Here is a 24,308-nt window from a genome sequence, read left to right as displayed (position 1 = left end):
AATTTGAGAGTGACGTAAAGAAAGGAGAGGGCAGCAAAGTTGTAAAAAATAACGTCATTTCGACATTCTCGAGCGTAGCTAATTTTTTTATTTTGAAGGAAATAATTCAAGGATAACGAAAAATATATAATCTGACGATTTCCGCAAGCTGTAATAACAAAAATTCGTCGATAAAGTTCAATGCGTGCAGCTGTGTGATACCTATATTTCCCTCTCCGAGTTTCTATTTCTCTATTCTCTATTCACTTTTTCTCTATCTATTACTCTCTCACTCCGTCCCCACTCTGAATTCTGTTGCCATGACGCCATCACAGCTGATCACAGAGACTCGTTCGTGATGAAAATGATGATTAATTAATCAATTAATTGATGGATGTAGCGGTTACTACGTGGTAGGAAATCATAATGAAGAAAAGTGAAATTAAACTTTCTATGTTTTTGCCACTTTTATTTGTAACTAACGTTACTGTAGTTTCATCCTATAAGGACATTTTCAAACTTATACAATATATAAGTTTGAAAATGTCCTTATAGGACGAAACTGCAGTGACGTTAGTTACAAATGAAAGTGGTAAAAAACATAGAAAGTTCAATTTCTCTTTCCTTCATCAATTAATCAATTGATTATATGAAAATTAAAATTTTTTGAGCGTTTTTAAAAAATTATTTTCTTATAAATACAAGTATTATACTTAAAAAACATATACTTATCTACTTGCATGCTATTTCCTGAGCTTTTCAATTAATTAAGTACAATAAATTGAAAAAAAAAATTTAAAAGTATTGTTTTTGTCAGATTTAGCGAATCCCTCTAGATAATCGTCAGATTATGAGACAGCACGTCTAAAACATAAAGATGAACCATATATATCTTAATCTGACGCGCTTGAGTATTTCAAAATGGCGAATTTTTTTGCACATTATAATAATGGCCGCGAGTTTGCGTCAGATCGAAATTGTCAGATTATTGAATGAGAGTTTCTTTTGTTGCACTTAACACCCCCTTAGAAAATCTGACGCGCTCGATTAAATTTTTTTTCTTTTCACTTTCAACCCTTACGTACAACCACCCACATCATGCAAACGATCAAGATTAACATACCAACATTATTAAAAATACGTAGGACATTGATGCTATCAATATCTGACGCGCTCGAGTATGTCCATGCAACAGTATTTTTTACATATTTAAAAATCTATAGCCGCTTCCCCCACCGATGAAAAGGTATATATTATACAACATTTTTTTCTTCTTATCTAAGCGTTGCAACCTAATATGTCTCAATGACGCTCGAGTAAATCCCCATTTTGCATCGTGGGTTCCCCTGCTACTAGTGAATAAATGCTTGTGTTTTTAAATAGTTTATCTTGTGAAAAAGAAGGCTAAAAAGTTGACCTTTTCTGAAGTTTGAAGGGCCGTAACTTTGTAAATAAGGGAGAGCGCCGGTTTTTTTTTCGGATTCGTAAACTACGCATCAAAATACGTAAGTACACTCAAAAATAAGTTATTGGATCAAAATCTCACAGAGTTTGGTTTATTTGAAAAGCCGGGGAAAAAATACGGAGAGACTGAATGGACCAGGGAACTAAAGAAAATTTGATAAAAATGGGGTGTGTATGAAGTAAGTTAGACATTGTGTCCTTTTCAATAAAAATTAATAATTTGCAGATAAACATGAACCCGTGGAAATTTACACGTCAAATTTCTTCCGAAATGAATATTTGTCATCTCAAAAAAGCGATTTGAAATTTTACAAAATACACATATCTCAAAAATTGCATCTAGGTGATCCCGAAAGGCGAGTGATTTTCAGTATGACTCAGTGATAATATATTTCATAGAATATGTTGGTGGAAAAAAGTAACATAATCTGATTAACAACCAGTTTATTTTGAAATGAGTGTGACTGAAAATGCAAGTGGCAGTACAGAGCTATCACTATATTATAAAACACAATATAAAATTTTGAATACATTATCGGTTTGTTTCATCTCATTGAACATTATATCGGTGGTATTTCTTTCTCCATTCTGGTGAGCTCAATATTTCTGTCAGTAGACGTGGGAGGACCTGCGAATTCGCCAGTCCTCAATCTCATTCTCAAGTCCAAACATCTGATGTCAGTCATTAAGGAATGACTTTTGTCCGCTAACTCCTTATCGATGATAACTTGCTGGTCCTCCAAAGCATTATATGTCGCCTTGGCACAATTTATTTTATCTTGAAGTTCTTGTCTCGTTTGGCGGAGTTGGATTACTTCGTCTTTCAATCCCTTTTCCGATTCGTCACGGGCAAGCTCGAAACCTGGTCTAGACACAGAAAGTTACTTCATCAAAATTACAAGAGAAAAATAAATAAATCAGACCATAAAAATTCAAATTTAGAAAAATCAGCGTTAATAAATTGGGAGTTCTATTTTGAAGACCATGAATAGAGCAGTAACATTAGGTGGAAACCAGGAAATGTTTATTTATAAAGCTAAAATCAATGAAAACACTAGAATTGCAGTAATTCTTACTGAGAAGATTAATAAAAGTGATATGAATATTGAAGAAAAGAGAAATGAAACTTTCTATGTTTTTACCACTTTCATTTGTAACTAACGTTACTGCAGTTTCGTCCTATACTGACATTTTCAACCTTTTTTATTGTATAAATTTGAAAATGTCCATATAGGACGAAATTGCAGTAACGTCAGTTACAAATAAAAGTGGTAAAAAACACGGATAGTTTCATTTCTCTTTTCTTCATTATGATTTCCTACCACGTAGTAACGGCTACATCCATCAATTTATTGACATGAATATTGACTCATAATAAAACTAAACAACTTCAACTGTTACAATTCAAAACTTACAAGTCAACGTTCTGAGCATGCGTAGCGTTGAAGAAAGGGTGGCTGACAACCAAATAGCTGATTGAAATTTGTAAAAATTCGACTGGACTGATAAGGATTTAAAAATCGATTCACTGGGTAAGTATCTCTCTAAATATGACTACATCATCTCTCTTTCGGATACATGTCTTGCAAACCTTTTCAGACCCATAATCAGTATCTGAATTTGAGTCTTTGAATAAAAGTCAATCAAATATTTTTCATAGATACAAGCAATATATTTTTAAAAGAAATTATTAAGTATCAATTGTTTTTCAGATTTTTATGTGGTGAATTGAAACATATTTTGGAATACCATATCACATACTCTTTATTTCAGAGTATCCACTCACCTGGAACTTGAATGGATACGAGAAGGGTCCTGAAGGGTCTTAACAGCAATGTTGAGAGTAATACAAACAAACCTGCAACACAGTAAGGGGGCCTCGGCTGTCCTTACCAAAGTAATGGCGGGTTTGATATTGCTCTCATACAAAAACCCTGGGTGTACAGGGGAAAAATAATGGGAGGGGCGGGCATCAGAGGGGTTAATTTATAACAAAACAGAACATGTATAATTATCCGTAAAGGAATAAATATACCGCCGTTGAGTAATTTGTGTTCCAGAGACTTGACAGCAGTCAAAATAAAGACGGCTGGTAGGGGCGGACCTGAGGAAATCATCATTGGATCAGCATACCTCCCTTACGACAGTTCGGCACGACAGTTCGACAGTTCCACCACCACCACAGTGGTGGTGGTGGTGGAGGAGTTGGTTAGGGCCTGCCAAGCAGAGGGACTACAACTTATAATTGGCTGTGATGCCAATGCACACCACCTAACCTGGGGAAGCACCAACACCAATGAAAGAGGTGGGCACTTACTACAGTTTATCATGGCAAATAACTTGGACATTTAAAATATGGGTAATATACCTACTTTCGTGAATGCGAGACGTAGTGAAGTGATAGACGTAACGATAGGAACTACATTTGTAAGTAACTATGTTCGGAAATGGAATGTGTCCGATGAGGAAAGTTGTTCTGACCATCGACACATAAACTTTAAAATCGGAAGCATTCAGACCTCGATCTTAACATATCAAAATCCCCTGAAAATAAACTGGGGAGTCTACACGGTGGATCTGGAAAACTGTTTAGACCGCATGGATTTTGACATCAGAGAGTCCATAGACCTAGAGTTAGCAGCAGATCGATTACAGGGAGCTATCATCTCTACGTACAACGAACATTGTCCCATAGTAAATCAGAGATCAAACAGGAATGTGCCCTGGTGGAATGGAGATCGGCGAGGATGAGACAAAAAACTAGAAAAGCCTTCAAATGTGCAAGGAAATCAGGTTCTTGGGACCAATACAGTAGGTCCCTAACTGAGTATAACAAAGTCCTGAGAAAATCCAAGAGAGACACGTGGAGAAGGCAATGTGAGGAGTTCGAACAGACCGAAGCCTGTGCCAGGATCTACAAAATGGTGGTAAAACCCATCATAACATACGCATCTCTGGTCTGGTGGCCAAAGATGAAGCAGGCGACCGCCATCAACAAACTAGGCAAGGTGCAAAGACTTGCATGTTTGGGAATGACGGGAGCAATGAGAACTACCCCAACAGCTGCATTGGAGACACTCCTGAATCTACCTCCTTTACACTTTGTGATAATGGGGGAGGCCGGGATGGGCCAATTCAGACTGGAAAATTCACCGAACGACAAAAGATCGGACAGAACAGAAATTTCGGAACAAGTGGAGGAGCACATATTGAATATGTGCACGGACCACATGACACCGAAGTACACCTTTAACACAAACTTCACGGCCAAAATCATAAGCCGTGAAGAGTGGAAGACCATTATATAGTCATCCCGAAAACAAGTTTGGAAAAAACACCTGGTATACAGATGGATCGAAGACCAAACAGGGAACGGGAGCTGGAATATACCGAGGGGATAGAAATCTAAACTACAGCTATCCGCTTGGACTATAAACATCCGTCTTTCAGGCGGAAGTGTATGCTATCTTGCAGTGTGCAAAGCTTATTAAATTGAGACCTCAACGAAATGAGCGGATCAATATTTTCAAAGACAGCAAGAGCGCACTAGGGGCTCTGACAAACCCGAAGGTGACATCAAAACTGGTCTGGGAATGCCATGAAGAACTGAATGAACTTGCAAACAGGAACAAATTAACTTTGTTCTGGGTGCCAGGGCATTCAGGAATCACAGGTAATGATGAAGCTGATGAATGCGCTAGACGCGAATCATCAACTTCATATATAGGTCCTGTACCAGCTCTGGGGGTACCAAAATCATTGGTACGGAACCAGATTAGGACATGGACCAATAAGAAGCACACAAAGTACTGGACAAAAGAACCTGGCAACAAACACAGTAGAACCTTCATTAGGGAACCGTCCGAGAAAAGAACCGAAGAACTACTTCAATGTAGTAGGGATCGGCTCAGAATAATTACAAGGTTACTAACCGGTCATTGTCCGCTTAGAGGACACCTGAATAAAGTGGGGCTGTACAACGGAGACCTCAGCTGCAGATTATGCAACGAAGGGATAGAAACAGCTCTACATATCTTATGCGAATGTGAGGCACTGAATCACAGGAGGCAGACAATATATGGACGTACAAAATTACGATCAGAAGAATATGACGAACATTCAACACAGAACCTGTACAAACTAGTACAGGGAACGAGACTGATGGAATGGAAGAATAAACGCAATAAGCCCAAGAGGCTGCAGTGTTTTCTGGAGACTTGGACTAAATGGACAAGTCAGACAGCTCCCAAAATCCACTCACCTGTATGATCTATTTTCCAATCTAGTCTCTGCCAATTTCAGCGCATCTGTCGTTGCCATCAAAGCATCCTCTAACGCCCTAATCTCTCTATGCACCTTTTCCATCTCTTCCCGCATCTTGAGTTGTTGCCATTCAGTTTCGTTTCTGGCTTTTTGGGTTTCATATATACGTTTTCGCAGTGTGAAATCGACCCTATCTCTTTGGGCCAACATGTCATTTTTGGCTCGTTCTCTAACCACAAAGAGAGCTTCTCTGAGTCTGAGCGTATCTGCAAGTTCATTATCCGCTAGTTCTTTAGTACTCTGCGAGTGCTCTAACCAGGCTTCGTAAGGAATTGAGCTAAAATATAAAATTTAATGATGAGTTTTGTCTAGTATGAATATTCTCTAAAGAAGCTTGCCTAGCAAGAGGCAATAAGGCAATGTGATCTAGATTGGCCAATAAAGAGAAGGCGAGGTAAAAGTTTTCAATAGAAATAAAGTTAGTCGCTTCATTTTGTATCATCTATACTAACAAAGTTAACGGAACCTGTTCTATATTCGCTAATTAAGGTTACGTAATTTTGGTGACTTACCAATCTCAAAGCTAAAAATTATTGGCCTTATTGACTGGGTCATTACGACCATGTATTTCAAGCAACAAATAATTCATTTTGTGATACAGGACTAAGTGTTGAATGCTTCTAAGATTGTATATGTTTATTTATATGTTAATTTTTGTGTTATAGTTTCAACAGGTTTCCATTAAAATAAAAGTGGTATGTTATCTCAACATCGCCCGTAGTGGTAAAGTAGGGATGAAAGGAAATAAATAGTTGATGAAAATGCTCTGAGTATGGAATAACGGGGTCTCTCAGTCAAAAAATCAAAAATCAAAACTCTGTTTTACTTTGCCAAGCTTTCGGTTCTAGTGGGAAGCTTCTTCAGGGCAGTAAAAATGAATAAAACAAATTAATTGAACATATAAATCGACGAAAAAAGTTAAACATTAATGGAGTATTTTGGTTTGACAAATGTCATACCTTCACCAAAATTCTCCATTAATGTTTAACTTTTTTCGTCGATTTATATGTTCAATTAATTGTTTTTTACTCATTTTCGTGAAAAATACAAAGACAAATGAAATAGTTCAATTGTCTCGTCGTCTTTCAACATCTGCTGCTGCTTTTCAACACTTGTTTATTTCAGCTTATTGCCCAGCCACACATAGTGTGGCTGAAGATGGGGACTGAAAATTGGTAAATGAAGACAATCCTAACTTTACTTCCGCCTGCTCCAGAAAAACTGTTGAATATAATTTTTTGTAATTGCAAGAAAGGCTGCAGAAAAGTTGGGTTGTTTTTTTCGCCAGTATGCACCTATTGTCAAGGCCATTCCTGCACTTATACTAAATTGAATACAACTGATGTAAGTTCCTGCAAAACAGATGAGGATGTAACTGATATATATCTTTTCTCAATCAATATCAATCAATACAAATCTAGCAAAAAAAATAAAGAAGAGAAACATGACAAATAGAGCGAAGAGGAAAAAATAAGTGATGATATAGAGTTTGATGATGAATAATGCGAGCGTCGAGCTCACTTCCTCAGGGGTGGTATGGAAAGGGATATAATTGAAAATACGACTTTCCTATGGTCTGAAATCATCACTCAAGACCAGTGATTCCTAAGAAAAAAGTATAGATACCATTTTTGTAGAGAATTTTACGGTCTACAAACGATCTCTGGATTATTTCTCCGGTAGCTCTCACCTTCCACGAGATATACGCAAAAACAAATATTTTTGAGCTTTGACCTCGATTACAAAAACAAACTATTTGAGGTCTGTACAAAAATTCGGCTTGTTGAGAATTTTTGCAGTCAGCCCTGTTTTCGTCTATTTTCTCTGACTAATAGAGTGTTGACAGGTTTCGAAAAAGTTGGGTCTGTCGTTTATAGATGTCTATAGGAGTTACAAAGTTTTTCAAATTGATAAAAAACACACATAATAACGCGTAGCTTGGTAGGATAATATAGAAGAATTTCAGTTTGATGGATTGGCGTGAAGTTATCCACAGATTTCTGGCCACACATACTGACGTAAAGGAAAATAAAAATATGTGGTTGGGATACGAAATTATTAGCACCCGTACTATTATCTGTGGCTGGAAATAACTATTCACTATAGGTTGAACGTGAAATTATTAGGACTATTTGGTGTAAAACTTTTTTATAGAATATTGAGTAGATTGACGCGTTGATAATTGTTTTCTCAGCAACAATACAAATTTAGGGAAAAATAAAATTGGAAATATTAGACTTACTTTCCAATACCCCATATAAAAATGATATCCGATGATTTGCGTCCATCAAAATCACAAAACTTCCATAGTTTCTTGAGTAGATTAACTTGGTGATGACAGTTTTTTTGTCATCTGAACAGATTTCAAAAAAGAAATTGTTGAAACAATCAGAATAATTTTTTGAGTTTCCTTGTATTCATGAAAATCACATAACTCCTATAGAATCTTGGGTATATCAATATAGTGACAACCATTTTCTTGTCACCCATACAGATTTCGAGAGAAAAATTGTTGCAACAATCAGACTCACTTTTTGAAACACCTTGTAGAATTGTAACCAGAAGATGTGCGTTCATGAAAATTACACAACTGTTATAGAATCTTGGGTGGATCAATATAGTGAAAACCGTTTCCTTGTCACCCATACAGATTTCGAGAGAAAAATTGTTGCAACAATCAGACTCACTTTTTAAAACACCTTGTAGAATTGTAACCAGAAGATGTGCGTTCATGAAAATTACACAACTGTTATAGAATTTTGGGTAGATTGATATAGTGAAAACCATTTCCTTGTTACCCATACAGATTTCGAGAGAAAAATTGTTGCAACAATCAGACTCACTTTTTAAAACCCCTTGTGGAATTGAAACCAGATGATGTGTGTGCATTAAAATCGCACAACTCTTATGGGATCTTAGGTAGATTGATGTAGTGATAACAATTTTTATATCAACCGAACAGATTTCGAAAACAAAATGTTGAAACAATCAGACTCATTTTTTGAGATTCCTTGTGGAATTGGAACCAGAAGATGTGCGTTCATGAAAATCACACAACTCTCATACAATCTTGGATAGATAAACACAGTGAAAACCGTTTTCTGGTCACCCATACAGATTTCGAGAAAATAATTTTTGCAACAATCAGACTCACTTTTTAAAACACCGTGTAGAATTTGAAAAATATGTTATGTGTTCATGAAAATCACACAACTCTTATAGAGTCTTGGGTAGATCGATATAGTGAAAACCGTTTTCTTGTCACCCATACAGATTTACAGACTCAAAATATGAGTCTGATGCAACAATTTTTTTTATCGAAATATGTATGGGTGACAAGAAAACAGTTTTCACTCTATCAATCTACCTAAGATTCTATAACAGTTGTGTAATTTTCATGAACGCACATCTTCTGGTTCCAATTCTACAAGGTGTTTTAAAAAGTGAGTCTCATTGTTGCAACAATTTTTCTCTCGAAATCTGTATGGGTGACAAGGAAACGGTTTTCACTATATTGATCTATCCAAGATTCTATAACAGTTATGTAGTTTTCATGAACGCACATCTCCTGGTTCCAATTCTACAAGGTGTTTTTAAAAGTGAGTCGGATTGTTGCTATAATTTTTCTCTCGAAATCTGTATGGGTGACAAGAAAACGGTTTCCACTATATTGATCTACCCAAGATTCTATAACAGTTGTGTAATTTTGATGAACGCTTATCTTCTGGTTCCAATTCTACAAGGTGTTTTAAAAAGTGAGTCTGATTGTTGCAACAATTTTTCTCTCGAAATCTGTATGGGTGACAAGCAAACGGTTTTCACTATATTGATCTACCCAAGATTCTATAACAGTTGTGTAATTTTCATGAACGCACATCTTCTGGTTCCAATTCTACAAGGTGTTTTAAAAAGTGAGTCTGATTTTTGCAACAATTTTTCTCTCGAAATCTGTATGGGTGACAAGAAAACGGTTTTCACTATATCAATCTTCCCGAGATTCTATAACAGTTGTGTAATTTTCATGAACGCACATCTCCCGGTTCCAATTCTACAAGGTGTTTTTAAAAGTGAGTCGGATTGTTGCTATAATTTTTTTCTCGAAATCTGCATGGGTGACCAGAAAACGGTTTTCACTGTGTTCATCTATCCAAGATTGTATGAGAGTTGTGTGATTTTCATGAACGCACATCTTTTGGTTTCAATTCCACAAGGAATCTCAAAAAATGAGTCTGATTGTTTCAACATTTTTGTTTTCGAAATCTGTTCGGTTGACATAAAAATTGTTATCACTACATCAATCTATATAAGATCCCATTAGAGTTGTGCGATTTTAATGCACACACATCATCTGGTTTCAATTCCACAAGGGGTTTTAAAAAGTGAGTCTGATTGTTGCAACAATTTTTCTCTCGAAATCTGTATGGGTGACAAGAAAACGCTTTTCACTATATTGATCTACCCAAGATTCTATAACAGTTGTGTAATTTTCATGAACGCACATTTTCTGGCTCCAATTCTACAAGGTGTTTTAAAAAGTGAGTCTGATTGTTGCAACAATTTTTTTCTCGAAATCTGTATGGGTGACAAGAAAACAGTTTTCACTGTATCGATCTACCCAAGATTCTATAAGAGTTGTATGATTTTCATGAATACAAGGAATCTCAAAAATGAGTCTGATTGTTTCAACAATTTCTTTTTCGAAATCTGTTTAGATGACAAGACAACTGTCATCACCAAGTTAATATTCTCAAGAAACTATAGAAGTTGTGTGTTTTTTATGGACGCACATCATCGGATATCATTTTTATATGGGTTATTGGAAAGTAAGTCTAATATTTACAATTTTATTATTCCCTAAATCTGTATTGTTGATAAGAAAACGATTATCGACGCGTCAATCTAGTCAAGATTCTATAAAAAAGTTAAACACCAAATAGTCTCAATAATTCCACGTTCAACCTATAGTGAATAGGTATTTCCAGCCACAGATATTAGTACGGGTGCTAATAATTTCGTATCCCAACCACATATTTTTATTTTCCTCTATGTCAGCATGTGTGGCCAGAAATCTGTGGATAACTTCACGCCAATGTTTGATGGATCCAATTTATTGTGTTAATTATTGAGATATTGACTTGTTTTCTGGTTTTAAATAAGTTGTCTCTATTACGCATTTTCCTTGAATGAGTATTGCTTGTAATTTTCAACTGGTTTTGCCCCTTTCTTCGAAATATTTTTTTTCATTTTAGCATTGTTAAAATCAACATCCTTTCCAAATTATTTGGATAATTAGGAATAATTTTATTTGTTTGAAAATTCTGATTTCTGCTATTACGATCAGTGAGCTCTTGTATAGAAATGTGAGGCTTATTAGTACATTCCAATATAAAATAAACATAAATTCTTACCCTTTCACAGTTCGCAGGGGATCAATTTTGAAAGTAATGTTAGCACAATTTTTATCCAACGTCAGTTGATCCTTATCAATTTCAAATGCCTCACTTTTATCGTTGATGTCTAGGTTCAACTGGAACTTGACTTCTTCAAGTTTATTCAACTTTTCCCACGTAGTCTGACATTTTTCAATCAGGAGTTTTTTCACATTCTCGACCAGGCACAATTCCTTAAAGATATTATAACAGATATTTTTGATGAATAAAATGATTAATAATATTGTCGTGAACTGCACGCATTAAAGTAATCAGGTTAATTGATGGATGTAGCCGTTACTACGTGATAGAAGATCATTATGAAAAATAATAAATGAAACTTTCTAACGTTTTTTTTTTTCTAACGTTATTGCAGTTTCATCTTATGAGGATATTTTCAAACTAAAACAATACTTATTTTTTCATAATCAAACTAATACAATACTTGAAGGTATTGTTTCATGGTGAATTTCATTAGTTCGGACAATATGATATAAAATGATTTGAAATCCCTGAAATAACAAATGAAAATCAAATTTGAAAAGAGTAGCTGAAATTAACAATTATATTAAGCAAAAAACCATGTAATGAATATACATTGAAATAAAAACTTAGCAAAAAAATTCAAAATGAACAAATAAAATTAAATAAAACTAGGCATCATCAAAAAAGATCTTTGACGGAATGGTTACTCCAAAGTGATGGTAGAACAGACTTTGGCTAAATAGCGTATAGAAGAGAAGCTATTGCTTGTACTTCCCTACATCAGAGGATTGTCGGTAAGGATAAGAAGAATAGGGTCCAAGTACAACATCAGAACCTGCTTTAGATCCGAAAACACCATCCGTAGCAGCCTTACGAAAACCAGGCCACCAAACGCGAACTGTGATTCCAAGAATTGAATTTACCGAATATCCTGTGTGTGCGGCAAATCCTACATCGGTGAAACTTAGAGGCTATTGGAAGTCGCATTACCGATCACAAGAAACACACACAGAGAGGAGAAACTAGTAAATCGGAAATAGCTGAGCATGTTTGGACCCATCAACATAACATCAAGTGGTCCCAAGCTGAGATCATTCACAGGAAAGAACACTGGTTTAAGAGAAAATTCAAAGAAGCTGCTACATGTTGTCCAACGACGCATTTAGCCAAGCTAGCGTAGAGACACACAACATATGGAAACCTCTAATCAAGCGGAACACGACCAACTCCCGCCAAATGGTCAGCTCCCACTAAACCGGGGAAGCGGGAAGAGGAAAGAAGGAATAAGTAAAAGCAGTCGAATGACTTATAAATAGTCATATCTCGGAGAAATGAGTCCAGTCATCCCCCGAAAACGATTGTGGATATTAGTAATCGAACCATCGTGAAGTAATTTGGCTTGAAATCTTTCAATTTTTATTTAATTTCAAATGTTAATTTTTTTGCTTGATTTTTATTTTGTTGTAATTTCATTTTAGGATTTTTTGCTATTTTTTTAATTTTAATTTTCATTTGTTATTCCAGGGATTTCAAATCATTTTATATCATATCAGATAATGGAAGTTCGAACTAATGAAATTAATACAATAGTTAATGTATTAGTTTTAAAATGTCCTTATAGGACGAAACTGCAGTAACGTTAGTTACAAATAAATGTGGTGAAAAAACAGAAAGTTTAATTTTTCATGTTGATCAGGTTAGTTAAATACCGGAACAAAAACGGACACCCCTTCAATTTTTGAAGTAATGTGTTATGAGTAAATTCAGAAGTATTTAACAAATATACTTTTTCTTTTATTTTTTGAATGATGCCGTGGCTTTCTTAGGACATTATGGTAACAAAATTTGAGAACACTTTTATAGATGAAAGGAATTAATTGAGCTACAAAAAATTGAAACAAGTCAACCACGGAGTAAACCTGTTAACGTTGAAAAGTTCGATTTGTTTTTTGGGGTAAGTTTTTACAAATCATTACTTATTCCCAGCTGAGTTAGTTTCTTTGCCGCGTTTTTTATGGTTTCTTTATCAACATATTTCAAGTTAGTCAGTTCATCTGCAGAAACATATTGCTTTGATTCCATTTTGGAAAAAAAATACGAATACTTCACAAAAAAGTATAATTTTAAATAATTTAATCGTAAATTCAATCACATCGATGTTTTGTACCATTGAAGTGCATCAGACTTTCTCAAATCTATCACGATATGTGAGTGAATCAGCGAATAGAATAAAGAATATCATAGGCCCAGTACATCCTATTAATTATCATTCTCAATAATGCACTTTGTATTAAAACATAAAATCTATTGTCAGATGTTGTGGTTGTCTGAACAGAGTACAGTAAATTATTCATCATGTTACCATTCAAAAATAGTTTGAAATAACTGAAAGGTGTCATACTTCTGGTTGTGTATATGACAGTGTTGCCGTTTCTCTCTCATCCCGGCTGGTTACTGAGGTCGGCTCTGTGATTGAGTTCAGAAGCAGACTCAAGTGAGTGTACATGTATTAATTGGTTGTGCACAACCTTTTTTAAAAATAAGTTACAGGTTTGACACTTAGTAAATAACTGATGCGACTTTTTGGAAACTCTAAAATGAATGGCACCACACCTTGTTATAGTTAGTAGGCACTTTTTCAGGTGTATCAAATTCTCCATACCTTCCGGTAAATGAAATACAATAATGAACCAATTGAGCCTGAATAGGAAGCAGCGGCCAGTATAGCAGGAAGGAAATACAATAATATTACAATTAAATTCCCAGGCATATATTTATGTTATCATTTTCATTATTACCACCTAAAAAGGGGTTGCTGGTCAGGCCCTGTACCTAAGGTCCCGAAGAGCCAGACCACTAACCACAACATTCCCCATTTTTCCAGCCAAGATTTCTATGTATGTATTTGTGTTTGTATAAATGCATGTCAGTCCGTAGGTAGGTACATGTCTTCGAAACTGTCAATCGGACTGTGACTATTCTTTTCATTATGGCTTACATTCACTTCTTTAGGAACAACGCATATTTCATCGAAACTGGTTCAATAGTTTTCAAGATGTGAACTAATACGTATCAATGTAATGACCTGGCATATTGATACGACATATGGGTGTAATCTCAAGATCTCAAAATCCTAGACAAATTCTAGTGTATATAATAAAAATATAGAAATTGTTGAAACCAACTGGCCCCACAGTACAAATTTTCGATCACAACTAAAAAATGAATAATGAGATTGCCAGGTCATCAGATAGATACTAGCGAAATGAAAGTTACGACATGCAAAAACTTATTTAGAAAAATATTATCAACTTCGCAAAGAAATTAACTGAAAAATACAAAATCATATTTTCACATACAAACGAATTTTTTTTTCAACAAAACACTATCAAGGGTAGGTAGAAAACAAATTGGGGGACTACAATTTTTTTGAAGTCGATGCCAGCAAAGCAGCAGCAAAGTATCTATCAAATTTAAAATTTGAAGTTATGGCCCAATAGCTTTGCAGACACCGACTCCAAATTGTTTCGTACCTAGTTTTAATTTCATTTTGTAAATTAATTTCGTGTATATCTGAAATAAAGTATTTTATACTTTTTACTCTTTTCAGTTTATTACTTTTTGATATCATGAGAAATTTTCCAATTCCTTTTTTTTTCATACTCATCACAATTCAGATACACAATTTATTTTCATATGCCTTCAGTTCAATATGAAAGTAATCAGAAAAATTATACCTTTTTCAGTTCAGTATCTGCGTCATCATAAGTAAGTTCGGTTCCTTGTCTGCAGTCTCGAATAGATATGCATTCAGAAATAACTCCAAGAGGTATTCCTAAAGCATCAAGTTGCCTTTCGGTGCTGAATTTTTCATCTTTGAGTAGTGCTACTTCGGTATTCAGTCTCTGCAGACATGACAGCAACGTCTGAAAAATGGAAAATGATTTTCTGAAATAGTATGGCGATTGCAAGTAGGAAATTTAGAACTAAATGCTTCAAAAGTGGTCGCTAAGTTCAGATGGACTTCTTATATAGGAGTACATGAATGAATTGATTACTTCATCTTGTAATGTTATTCAGGTTGATGCTGAAGAGGTAATAAGGCAAGAGTCCTATTACGTAATTAGGATTTCCGCGATTGAGGCTGACAGTGTTTCATGTAAGTGAAAGTTTACCTCTTTCGTATACTATATTGTATAGCATTGATACCTGATTCAATTTCATAACGAATGTTTGGAGTACAAGCTGGATAGAAAAATGTGTTTTTGTATAATTCAATGTTCAAATAAAAGTAATTGTTTCAAAAGTATTTTTTTCCTGTGGTTTAATTTGTATATGAAAATAGTTGTTTCGAGAGAGCTTTTCTTTTTCACTAGACTCCAAGTTCTAAACTAGACTAGTTTTTTCACTAGACTCTTAGTTCTAAACTAGACTACACTAAACTAGTTCTAGTTCTGATCTCCAGACATTACCAGAAGATGGCAAATGAGACTCTGCCGAAACGTTGTGGAAATAATCCTTTTTGAGAATCAAAAACACAGAACACAGAGCGAAACCCAAAGAACGGCTATATATATCCCATCTGCCCTTCGTGGTTAAGAGAGTCCACCTTGATATAACGGCAGACGAAATTGTCAAATTTCTAGATAACGCCAATGTCGACGACATAAAACTCTGGAGAATTGTCTCCAAGAAAACCAACAATCCTACCCTCCTCATCTGCATAGTAAGAGATGACAAAGACCAATACTCCCGATGCCTTAAATATGCACCAATTCCAAAATACTGTAACACATGCAATTTGACAAGGTATCTATCACAGGAATGTCCAACCTCCAAAATCAAATGGCTCCACTGCAAAATGCTCGGAAATCTCCACCCCCTCTTGCCCAAACTGTGAAGAAGATCACATCGCTTTCTTCTTAAAATGCCCCAAACGGACAAAAACTCCAGAAAATCCCAAAGAAGTCGCCCGATAACCATCCAAAAACCCGCCAACATTACACCTGTCACCAGGCAAATAGAAGCCGTAATTGAAGTCCAAACTTTTCTCTTCCTCATTCTTTTACCTACCATAAGGACAGAAATCCTCTCACTAACGAACAAATTCTGTACGACCATCCTTGGATAATCCCCTCTTCGTCACCGCCAGTAGCACCAAAATCGAATAGTCATTCACCGAGCCATTCTTACGAAACAGGGCCTTGCCCACAAGAAACACAACTTTCCTCAATCTCCAAATTCTTGACTGCCTGGCAATCGACCTATCCTCTAACTCCGGTAGGCTTTATTCATCAACGTAATCTCCATCAAGAGCCACACAATCATTTAAGCGCCGCTCTAACATTTAAATACCACTTTTGTAGAACGGTTTATTTTTTGCCTCAAAATAGTCCCCAGTTTCAGTAATAACCTCTTCATTATAGCGAAATTTCTTACCGGTGAGCATTTTTTGAGATCTACGAAGAGCTAGTAGTCGCGGGGAGCCAAATCTGGCGAAAACGGTGAATGTGGGAGCAATTCGAAGTTCAATTCATGTAGGTTTGTATATTGTATTGAGTGACTTGTGACACTGTGCGTTGTCTTGATGCCATATGCTACTGATGGTATTTCCCTTCTCAAAAGATAGTCGTTGAATATTACAGCACGCACATCCAAGGCCAAATACCGAGGCCATAACCTTTACAGCCGATTGTTGTACTTTCGGGCGCTTTGAACGAAGTTCACCAGTTGCTCTCCACTCAGATAACGATGGTTTTGATTCCGGAGTGAAGTGATGGATCCATGTTTCATCCATTGTCACATATCGAAGCAAAAATTCCGGTTTGTTATGTTCAAACATGGCCAAACACTGCTCAGAATCATCAAGACGTTCTTGTTTTTCGTCAACAGTGAGCTCGCGCGGCACCCAATTTGAACAGAGCTTTCTCATAGTCAAATTCCCATGCAATATAAATCCAAAACGTTCTTTTGATATCTCCACAATGTCAGCTTTCTCACAAACTTCACTTTTTGATCATTCAAAACGATTTTGGGGATTTTTTTATGTTTCCTGGTGTTACTGCATCATCACAGTCTCTACAACCACGTTTGAAATCAGCAAACCAACGTTTAATTATTGTTTCTGATGCAGCGGAGTCCAATAACACAAACCATTACTTCGCTTGAACGGTATTTTTCCCATCAAATTGTTTTGAAAATAACAAAAGTAGAGTCACTATTAGCACAATAACTCACGAACTTATGAGTAGAATATCATGAAAGTTACTTCTTTGCATGATCTACACATTCATGTATAGAGTTTCAAATTGATTACTTCCTTCCTTTCTTTGGAAGATTCTCTCATCCCTTTTTTTTGTATCAGATGGAGTAGTAGAAATCCAAAAACTTTCTTTTCCAAAAAATTAATCACTCCTAAAAATATAACCCCTTCAATTCAATATCATGAAATTTCAACAACTTTCGTTTGAAGATTAGTACTATCTGAAAAGGCGGTGAATGCAATGAGACTGGCGCCATCTATGTGTTATGCCCGAGACTTTTCAGCCCATTTAGTAGAATATATCGCCTAAATAAAGCCTTTCTCCGTGTAGGTAGAACTAAGTAGAAAAGTCACTGATAGCCTTTATTAATAAATATATTCATCGGAAATCTTCATATTCAAAAAAAATAGGACTGCCAAAACACAACTTTAAACAAACAAAACAATTTCAAATAAAACGAAACTAACCTGTTTCCACCTGTCTAGCTCAGTTACTCTGTCGGACAATCGCAAGTTATTATGGTAGGTATCCCAATCTGATCGTATTTTAGTTTCATTTCTCAGCTGCCTAGATTCGTGTCGTAAATTGAATGCATCGTTTCGACGAGTGTCATTGGTCTGCTGGCCTTGCCATTGTTTTGCAAACCAGTCAGCTAAACCAATGTGAGGTATGGGCTTTTCAAAAGTGATAACAGACATGATTACCTAGAAAAGAATTTTTTTAAACTGGAATGAAAATTGGAATATTTCAGGGGAAAAATATGTTTTTTCGACTCAAAAATTGGATAGATTCATTGTTTCATGTTGGAAATATCAATGATGATAAACTTTCGAAAGAAATAATAGTCAAAGTGGTGAAGAACTGTTTTTGAACTGTATTCGCGGGTTTTAATGAATAAAATTCAATAATAATTTGGAATGATCAAAATCAATATTTTTCACCTTGTTGCTGTTGAAACTTATGGCTTTCACGGGCCAAAATCTCCTTCATTTATTCCTTAAATAAAGTAGCTTGCTTCATTTATTTCACAGAGAATTATGCAAATAGTGTGTTCTTCAATTGATTCTGCTTCGATAGCATCCAATCTGACTAGAACCTCCTTTCTATTCATCAGAGATCTTCAATAAATTTTCTGACTTCGTTCTTATTGATTTGTCTGGGTCAGTTCTACATCAACTCGATCTTCACTGCTTCAACCCATCTTTGAGCTATAGTTTCGAAATATCGGACACATCCTGAACTTTACTTGAGCCGAGTATTTCTCATTCGACTAAATAGATCTTCAAAATTTGTATCATGGTCAACGAATGTTTTTCTAATTACAAGTAAGTTTACCAAAGATATTTTTTAAGGATAAAACACAAGCACTATAGGCACCGCTCTAAGAGCGGTGGCCTATAGCGGTGGTTTGCGGCTTTCTCCATGATTTTTGATATCACTGATAGAAAAGCGACTGGTCTATAGTTATTTGGAAGATTTTTCTTGTCCTTTTCGGGCTTAGACTGAACGCGAGCAATCTTCCAACCAGAAGGAAAAACCCCTTTCTCGTAAGACAGGTTGAAAAGTCTGCAAAATACTGGTGTGAGTTCATTTTCGCAATTTTAAGTACGATGACGGGCACTTCATCAGGACTTGACGCTTTGTTGGTATTGAGTTGTTTCAAAATTCGCCTGACTTGACGTTGTCAAAAAGAAATTTCCGGCATTGTGGATTCTAGTGTGGGAATAGTGGGTGGTACCTTTCCCAGAAAATCGACTGTGGAGCGGGTCGCAAATTGTTCAGCTGGTAGATTTGCTTTTTCTATGGCTGTTGTTGCAATTGAAGCATCCGATTGTGTCACTGGTGGTGTTGTGGATTTTGTTAAGTTTTGATTAACAGCTTTAGCTACCGACCAGAAGGATCTAGACCAATGGGATTGGCAAACAGTTTATCCCTAGTTCTCTGATTGTGAAGTTCTTTGCTTTCATTTATCATAAGTTTGCAGCTGTTGCGAGCATTAACAAACCTAGTTCGGTTTTCGACATTGGGATTTTTGCTCCACTATCGATAGGCGAGATTTTTGAGAGCGACAGCTTGCTCGCAATTTTCCTTGAACCAAGGGTTGCCGTTAGAAGTTCGTTTCATTGAAAACTAAATATATGCAAACATGGATGATAGAACAACTTCCGTGACTTTAGAAGCACAAATAGATGAATTTTCAGAGCTGAATCCAACCAGGGTAAATTTCACAAATAGTCTTGAAGATCCTCCCACTCAGCAGATCTATAATGCCAAACTTTGAGCTGCTTGAATTGTTCCCTAACATTTATCGGCAATTCACTCAACACTGAAATGAGTTTGTGATCAGAAGATCCCAATGGAGACCTTGCGGTGACTGTCTAAATTTCTGGATTGGTTGTTAGATATAGATCCAGAAGACTAGCATATTCCCCATCACGGACAGGAATCCTAGTTGGCGACTTATTGCAGAAGCCTCAGTTTCGCGACCTTGTTTGTCGTTGATATTGTAGACATTGAAGTCAACAAATATGGAAATTCGCCACGGGTATAATTGATTTACAGAAAGGCAATGGTGTTTGCAAGTGAAGAGAATAGTGCCCTATAATGTGGATCGCTTGGTGGTTGATAAACGCAGCATATAAATTTGGTGATCCTCTGTAATATTATAACATCAAAGTTTCGGGGTTCCAGCATTTCCTCTCGTTGACAGGAGCGATACTTTAAAAATACAGTAAATAAAAAAATTTGACAATGAATAGCTTCGAGAATTGAATTATGTTATCTATAAAGAAATTCGCAAAACTAACACAACCGTCAACGACGTATATGCCCTCACGGGTTTGCCCGCGTTCTAGGCGATGGCGTTCCATTGCTTAGACCGCTCCTCTACACTCGCGTATCATCCCCCGTCGTCTTACAGTAGACGCAACGTGTAATGATTTACTGCGTTACGTCAAGTTAATCTTCAAACGATTCGTCTAGATTACTTAGTGTAAAAGACAAAATTCATCTATATCAAATACTGGAAACAACAATTGTACCAATTTTCACTTATTGAAATTTGACAGATATTCTAAAATGTGCATTGTAAAAAAGTATCCAATTTAATTGTATTCATAGCACATTTATAATATTAATACCTATAGATATCATGATGAGTTTTAACAATCAGTACAAGTAAGCGTTCATTATTTTTTATAAGTAGAAGTTTGTTTTTCTCAATATTTTCAATTGTTTTCACTATAATTTCAGTGACCATCTGAAATGTTCTAATAAAGTATCAACGTTTCGAGTTCACATGCCAATCTTCTGTTGATAGATCCAACCTCAGCATATCATAATTAATATTTCTTAATTTTCTCCGATATTTTTTTCAACTCCCATCATTTTTGTAAGTGAGTACTATTGAAGAATAATGAACAGTAATATAATATAGCCATATGAAAGATTTAAAATTTGTTTTTTTGTCATTCTCCAGTCGACCAAAAAATAATCTGAACATGAATTATTTGACATCAACTAATGAGTATTTCAAAGATTCAGTTTCTTAATGTAAGCGAATTCGTCATTTGCATTATTATCAACCCATATAATTCTAAATTACATCATGAATATTCCAAAATTTGATCAATAATCAGCACTTGCTGAAATTTCAGAACTTATTGTCTTATGACTTAATATTTAGCTCTGTTACGCCAGCGACGCAAAGTACGGCAATCGCATTTAGAAAATGCCAAAATTAGGTACTTTTTAAGTACCGATGTCAAAAATTAGGTGCTGTGTAACTTACACCGCAACCTTATACTCAAAGTAGCGTTGATAGCAGTATGTGAATTGAAGCTTTCAATTTCGCTAAACAACAGATCTAAGAATCAGGTCTCTCGAAAACGAGGACAAATGCTCTATCAGGTATAAACTAAGCGTGGTTATAAAGTGCTAATTAGGTGCTTGTAAGAAATTAAGATGAAAACGACCTCGAATAAGTTAAAAAAAATTCGAGATACCTGATTTAAGAGAAAAAATTAACAATTTGCAATAAAGTCCTGAGATACTCGTAAACTAATACATAGACAATCAGAATAAAGTGCTAATTAAGTGCTCACTAGATAAATAATAGTAAACCTAGATTCAATAATGCCTATGGGGCATAATGGAAAACCACTATGACTGATGGACTGAGTTCTTACAGTACGTTCCTCGATAAGTAAGGGTATGAGAATAAAGTGCTCATTAGATATTATTAATAAGGTGCTCATTAGATATTTATACTAAATCTAGATTCCATAATTCATATAAGGCTTATGGACCCGATAGCCACCATGGACCCGATAACAATCATTAAAAAAAATGTTTAAAATATGATTTTTCCGTTAACCAGCTGTCGCACCCCTACGAACGATAACCCTCAGAAATCGAAACTTGTGCAAGGTAAGAACTAACGAGGTCTTACCTTTTAACGTATGATTCCCAACACGGGTTTGACGATAGCAAGTGAAAATTGAGCGTTCAGCCTGGAGAATGAACTATCGACTCACACATCAGCCAATTGACTGAGTGAACAAAGCATCCACGTCGAACGTTAATTTTTTTTTCTCAAATCAGGTATCTCGAATTTTTTTTCACTTATTCGCGGTCGTTTTCATCTTAATTTTTTGCCAGTACCTAATTAGCACTTTATTACCATGCTTAGTTTATACCTGATAGTGCATTCGTCCTCATTTTCGAGAGACCTGATTATTAGATCTGTTGTTTAGCGAAATTGGAAGCTTTTGTTTATTAATTAGAAAATTTTACGATCCTCACCGATCAGCACTTAATTAGCACTTAATTAGCACCCTTAACATTCATTATTTTATTATTATTTTCATTGCGGTGCTAGCATCACATACTGCTAGCAACGCAAATTTGAGCATTGAGTTGCAGTGTAAGTTACAGAGCACCTAATTTTTGACTTCGGTACCTAAAAAGCACCTTACCTAATTTTGGTATTTTCTAAATGCGATTTCCGTACTTTGCGTTGCTGGCGTAACAGAGCTTTAATATTTGACTTGATATTTGCATCATGGCATTTGCCCTATATCGATGTTATATAGAAAAATAAAGATTTATAAGATTTAATGCCTTAAAGTGGAACTAGTTTTCCCCTTTGAATTTGATTATGAATATGACAAAATAATAATTCATACTCATACTCAACCTTACTAGAATTTCTCCTGAAATTTGTTTCGAACAAGATGATAAGAAATGAATATAACTTCACTTAAATGAAATGAATAAAAACACTTTTGTCTAAATATCACTGGAAAATTTTATTTTAGGACTGGTTTCGGGTTTAATCCCATTATCAAGTATAAAACTGAAATCTGAATTTGGAACATCGATTTTATAGAATTTTCAGGTATGCTGCAAGGACAGGTATTTGAGAGACAGGATGCCAACTTAAAATATCATCCTGAAAATTCTAGGGGTTGTTAAACTCATAAATTCAAGAGAGGAGACCTACATAAATCAAGTTGCTCGTTTAGATATATGTTTCTGGTTTTTAATTGATTTGTTAATTTCCATGGCCTCCAACAGATTCATTTTTCTCCCTTCATTACATATATGTAGGATTTTGAGATTATCTACATTTATCTTGTGGTTTGATTCTTGAAGATGTTCGTACATTGCAGATTTTTTGTTCAAACAGACGTGTCCACGCAGTATTATTTCAAAATTTCTACCGATTTGGCCTGTATATATACTGCAGAGCATTCGCCACACTCTATTCTATATATACCTGACTTTTTCATTCTATCCCGTTTGGGTTCTGCATTAAACAGGGTTCTACCTAAATTATTATTACTTGTGAAAGCTGTTGAAATTTTGTTTTTAGAGAAATAATTTTGAATATTATCTGAAAGTTTACCTGTGTAATTGAATAGAACTGGCCGATACTTGATGAAAATCCATATTAAAAAACTAATCAATAGAGTTTCTTCTTCATGCTTGAAGAAGCTATTGTATAGCAAAACACGTGTCGCGGTTTTTGTAAAACCCTTATAGTGAAAATCATACAATAAACTCTATTGATTAGTTTTTTTTACCTGTGTAATTGGTGCTCCTGTACTTGACTATATTGTGTTCTCGACAGTTTGGGTATAATTCACTCATAAGCATACCTGAAAATTCTATAAAATCGATGTTCCAAATTCAGATTTCAGTTTTATACTTGATGATGGGATCAAACCCGAAACCGGCTGTAAAATAAAATTTTCCAGTGGTATTTAGACAAAAGTGTTTTTATTCATTTCATTTAAGTGATCATGAATTAACATAAAGTAAACAAGTCATCAATCACACATAGCATATAACTTCACTTCACTAACATAAACCAACCTTAAAATCAAACACACTGTTCTTTAACATATTATATACACCTATCTATACCAGTGGTGAAACACATTTTTCAATTCGATTTGTAATTAATTGTACTCACCTGATATGGAGTTGATAAGAAAGGATTTCCAATAAACTGGTGTGTCTAAGAGCTCAAACAACGTAGGTATTGACAAAACTTGTCAGTGTGGTGCAATCATGGAAACCAAACATAAGGATATTTTCACCTTTCAAAATATAACGCATACTGCATGTCAAAAAACTTTCGATCAAATATGTTTTACTGGATTTGTTTGAATAGTTAGTTGATGTGGCAGATGAAAAAGTTTCAAGGTTTTTTTTTTCATTAAGAGATGAAATACACCCCAGAGATTGAAAAATGTATTTAACATAGGAAAATATGTTTAATTTCATTAACGACCCTGACCACTCACGAACGGATCAATATTTTTAATCATTATAATTTTAGAGGCTTTTAGAAAAAATG

The 24,308-nt window shown here is 35.3% G+C and overlaps 1 protein-coding gene across 1 annotated transcript; it reads right to left on the bottom strand.

Moving 5' to 3' along the window:
• Positions 1–1,870: 1,870 nt before the first annotated feature.
• LOC111515374 (tektin-B1) lies at positions 1,871–24,072 on the bottom strand. Its single transcript, XM_074171928.1, has 6 exons — positions 23,922–24,072; positions 17,911–18,147; positions 14,918–15,106; positions 11,175–11,389; positions 5,705–6,043; positions 1,871–2,310 (listed from the first exon to the last, which is right to left on the bottom strand). The coding sequence occupies exons 2-6, from the start codon at positions 18,139–18,141 to the stop codon at positions 2,004–2,006; spliced, it is 1,281 nt and encodes a 426-aa protein (XP_074028029.1). The 5' UTR covers positions 18,142–18,147; positions 23,922–24,072; the 3' UTR covers positions 1,871–2,003.
• Positions 24,073–24,308: the final 236 nt, after the last annotated feature.

This window comes from Leptinotarsa decemlineata, unplaced genomic scaffold, assembly GCF_025532065.1.
Source record: "Leptinotarsa decemlineata unplaced genomic scaffold, Ldec_3_MD MMD2_tig00000035_RagTag_RagTag, whole genome shotgun sequence".
NCBI lineage: Eukaryota > Metazoa > Arthropoda > Insecta > Coleoptera > Chrysomelidae > Leptinotarsa > Leptinotarsa decemlineata.
The sequence above is the reverse complement of the archived record's forward strand: the minus strand, read 5'-3'. Positions and strand labels throughout refer to the sequence as shown.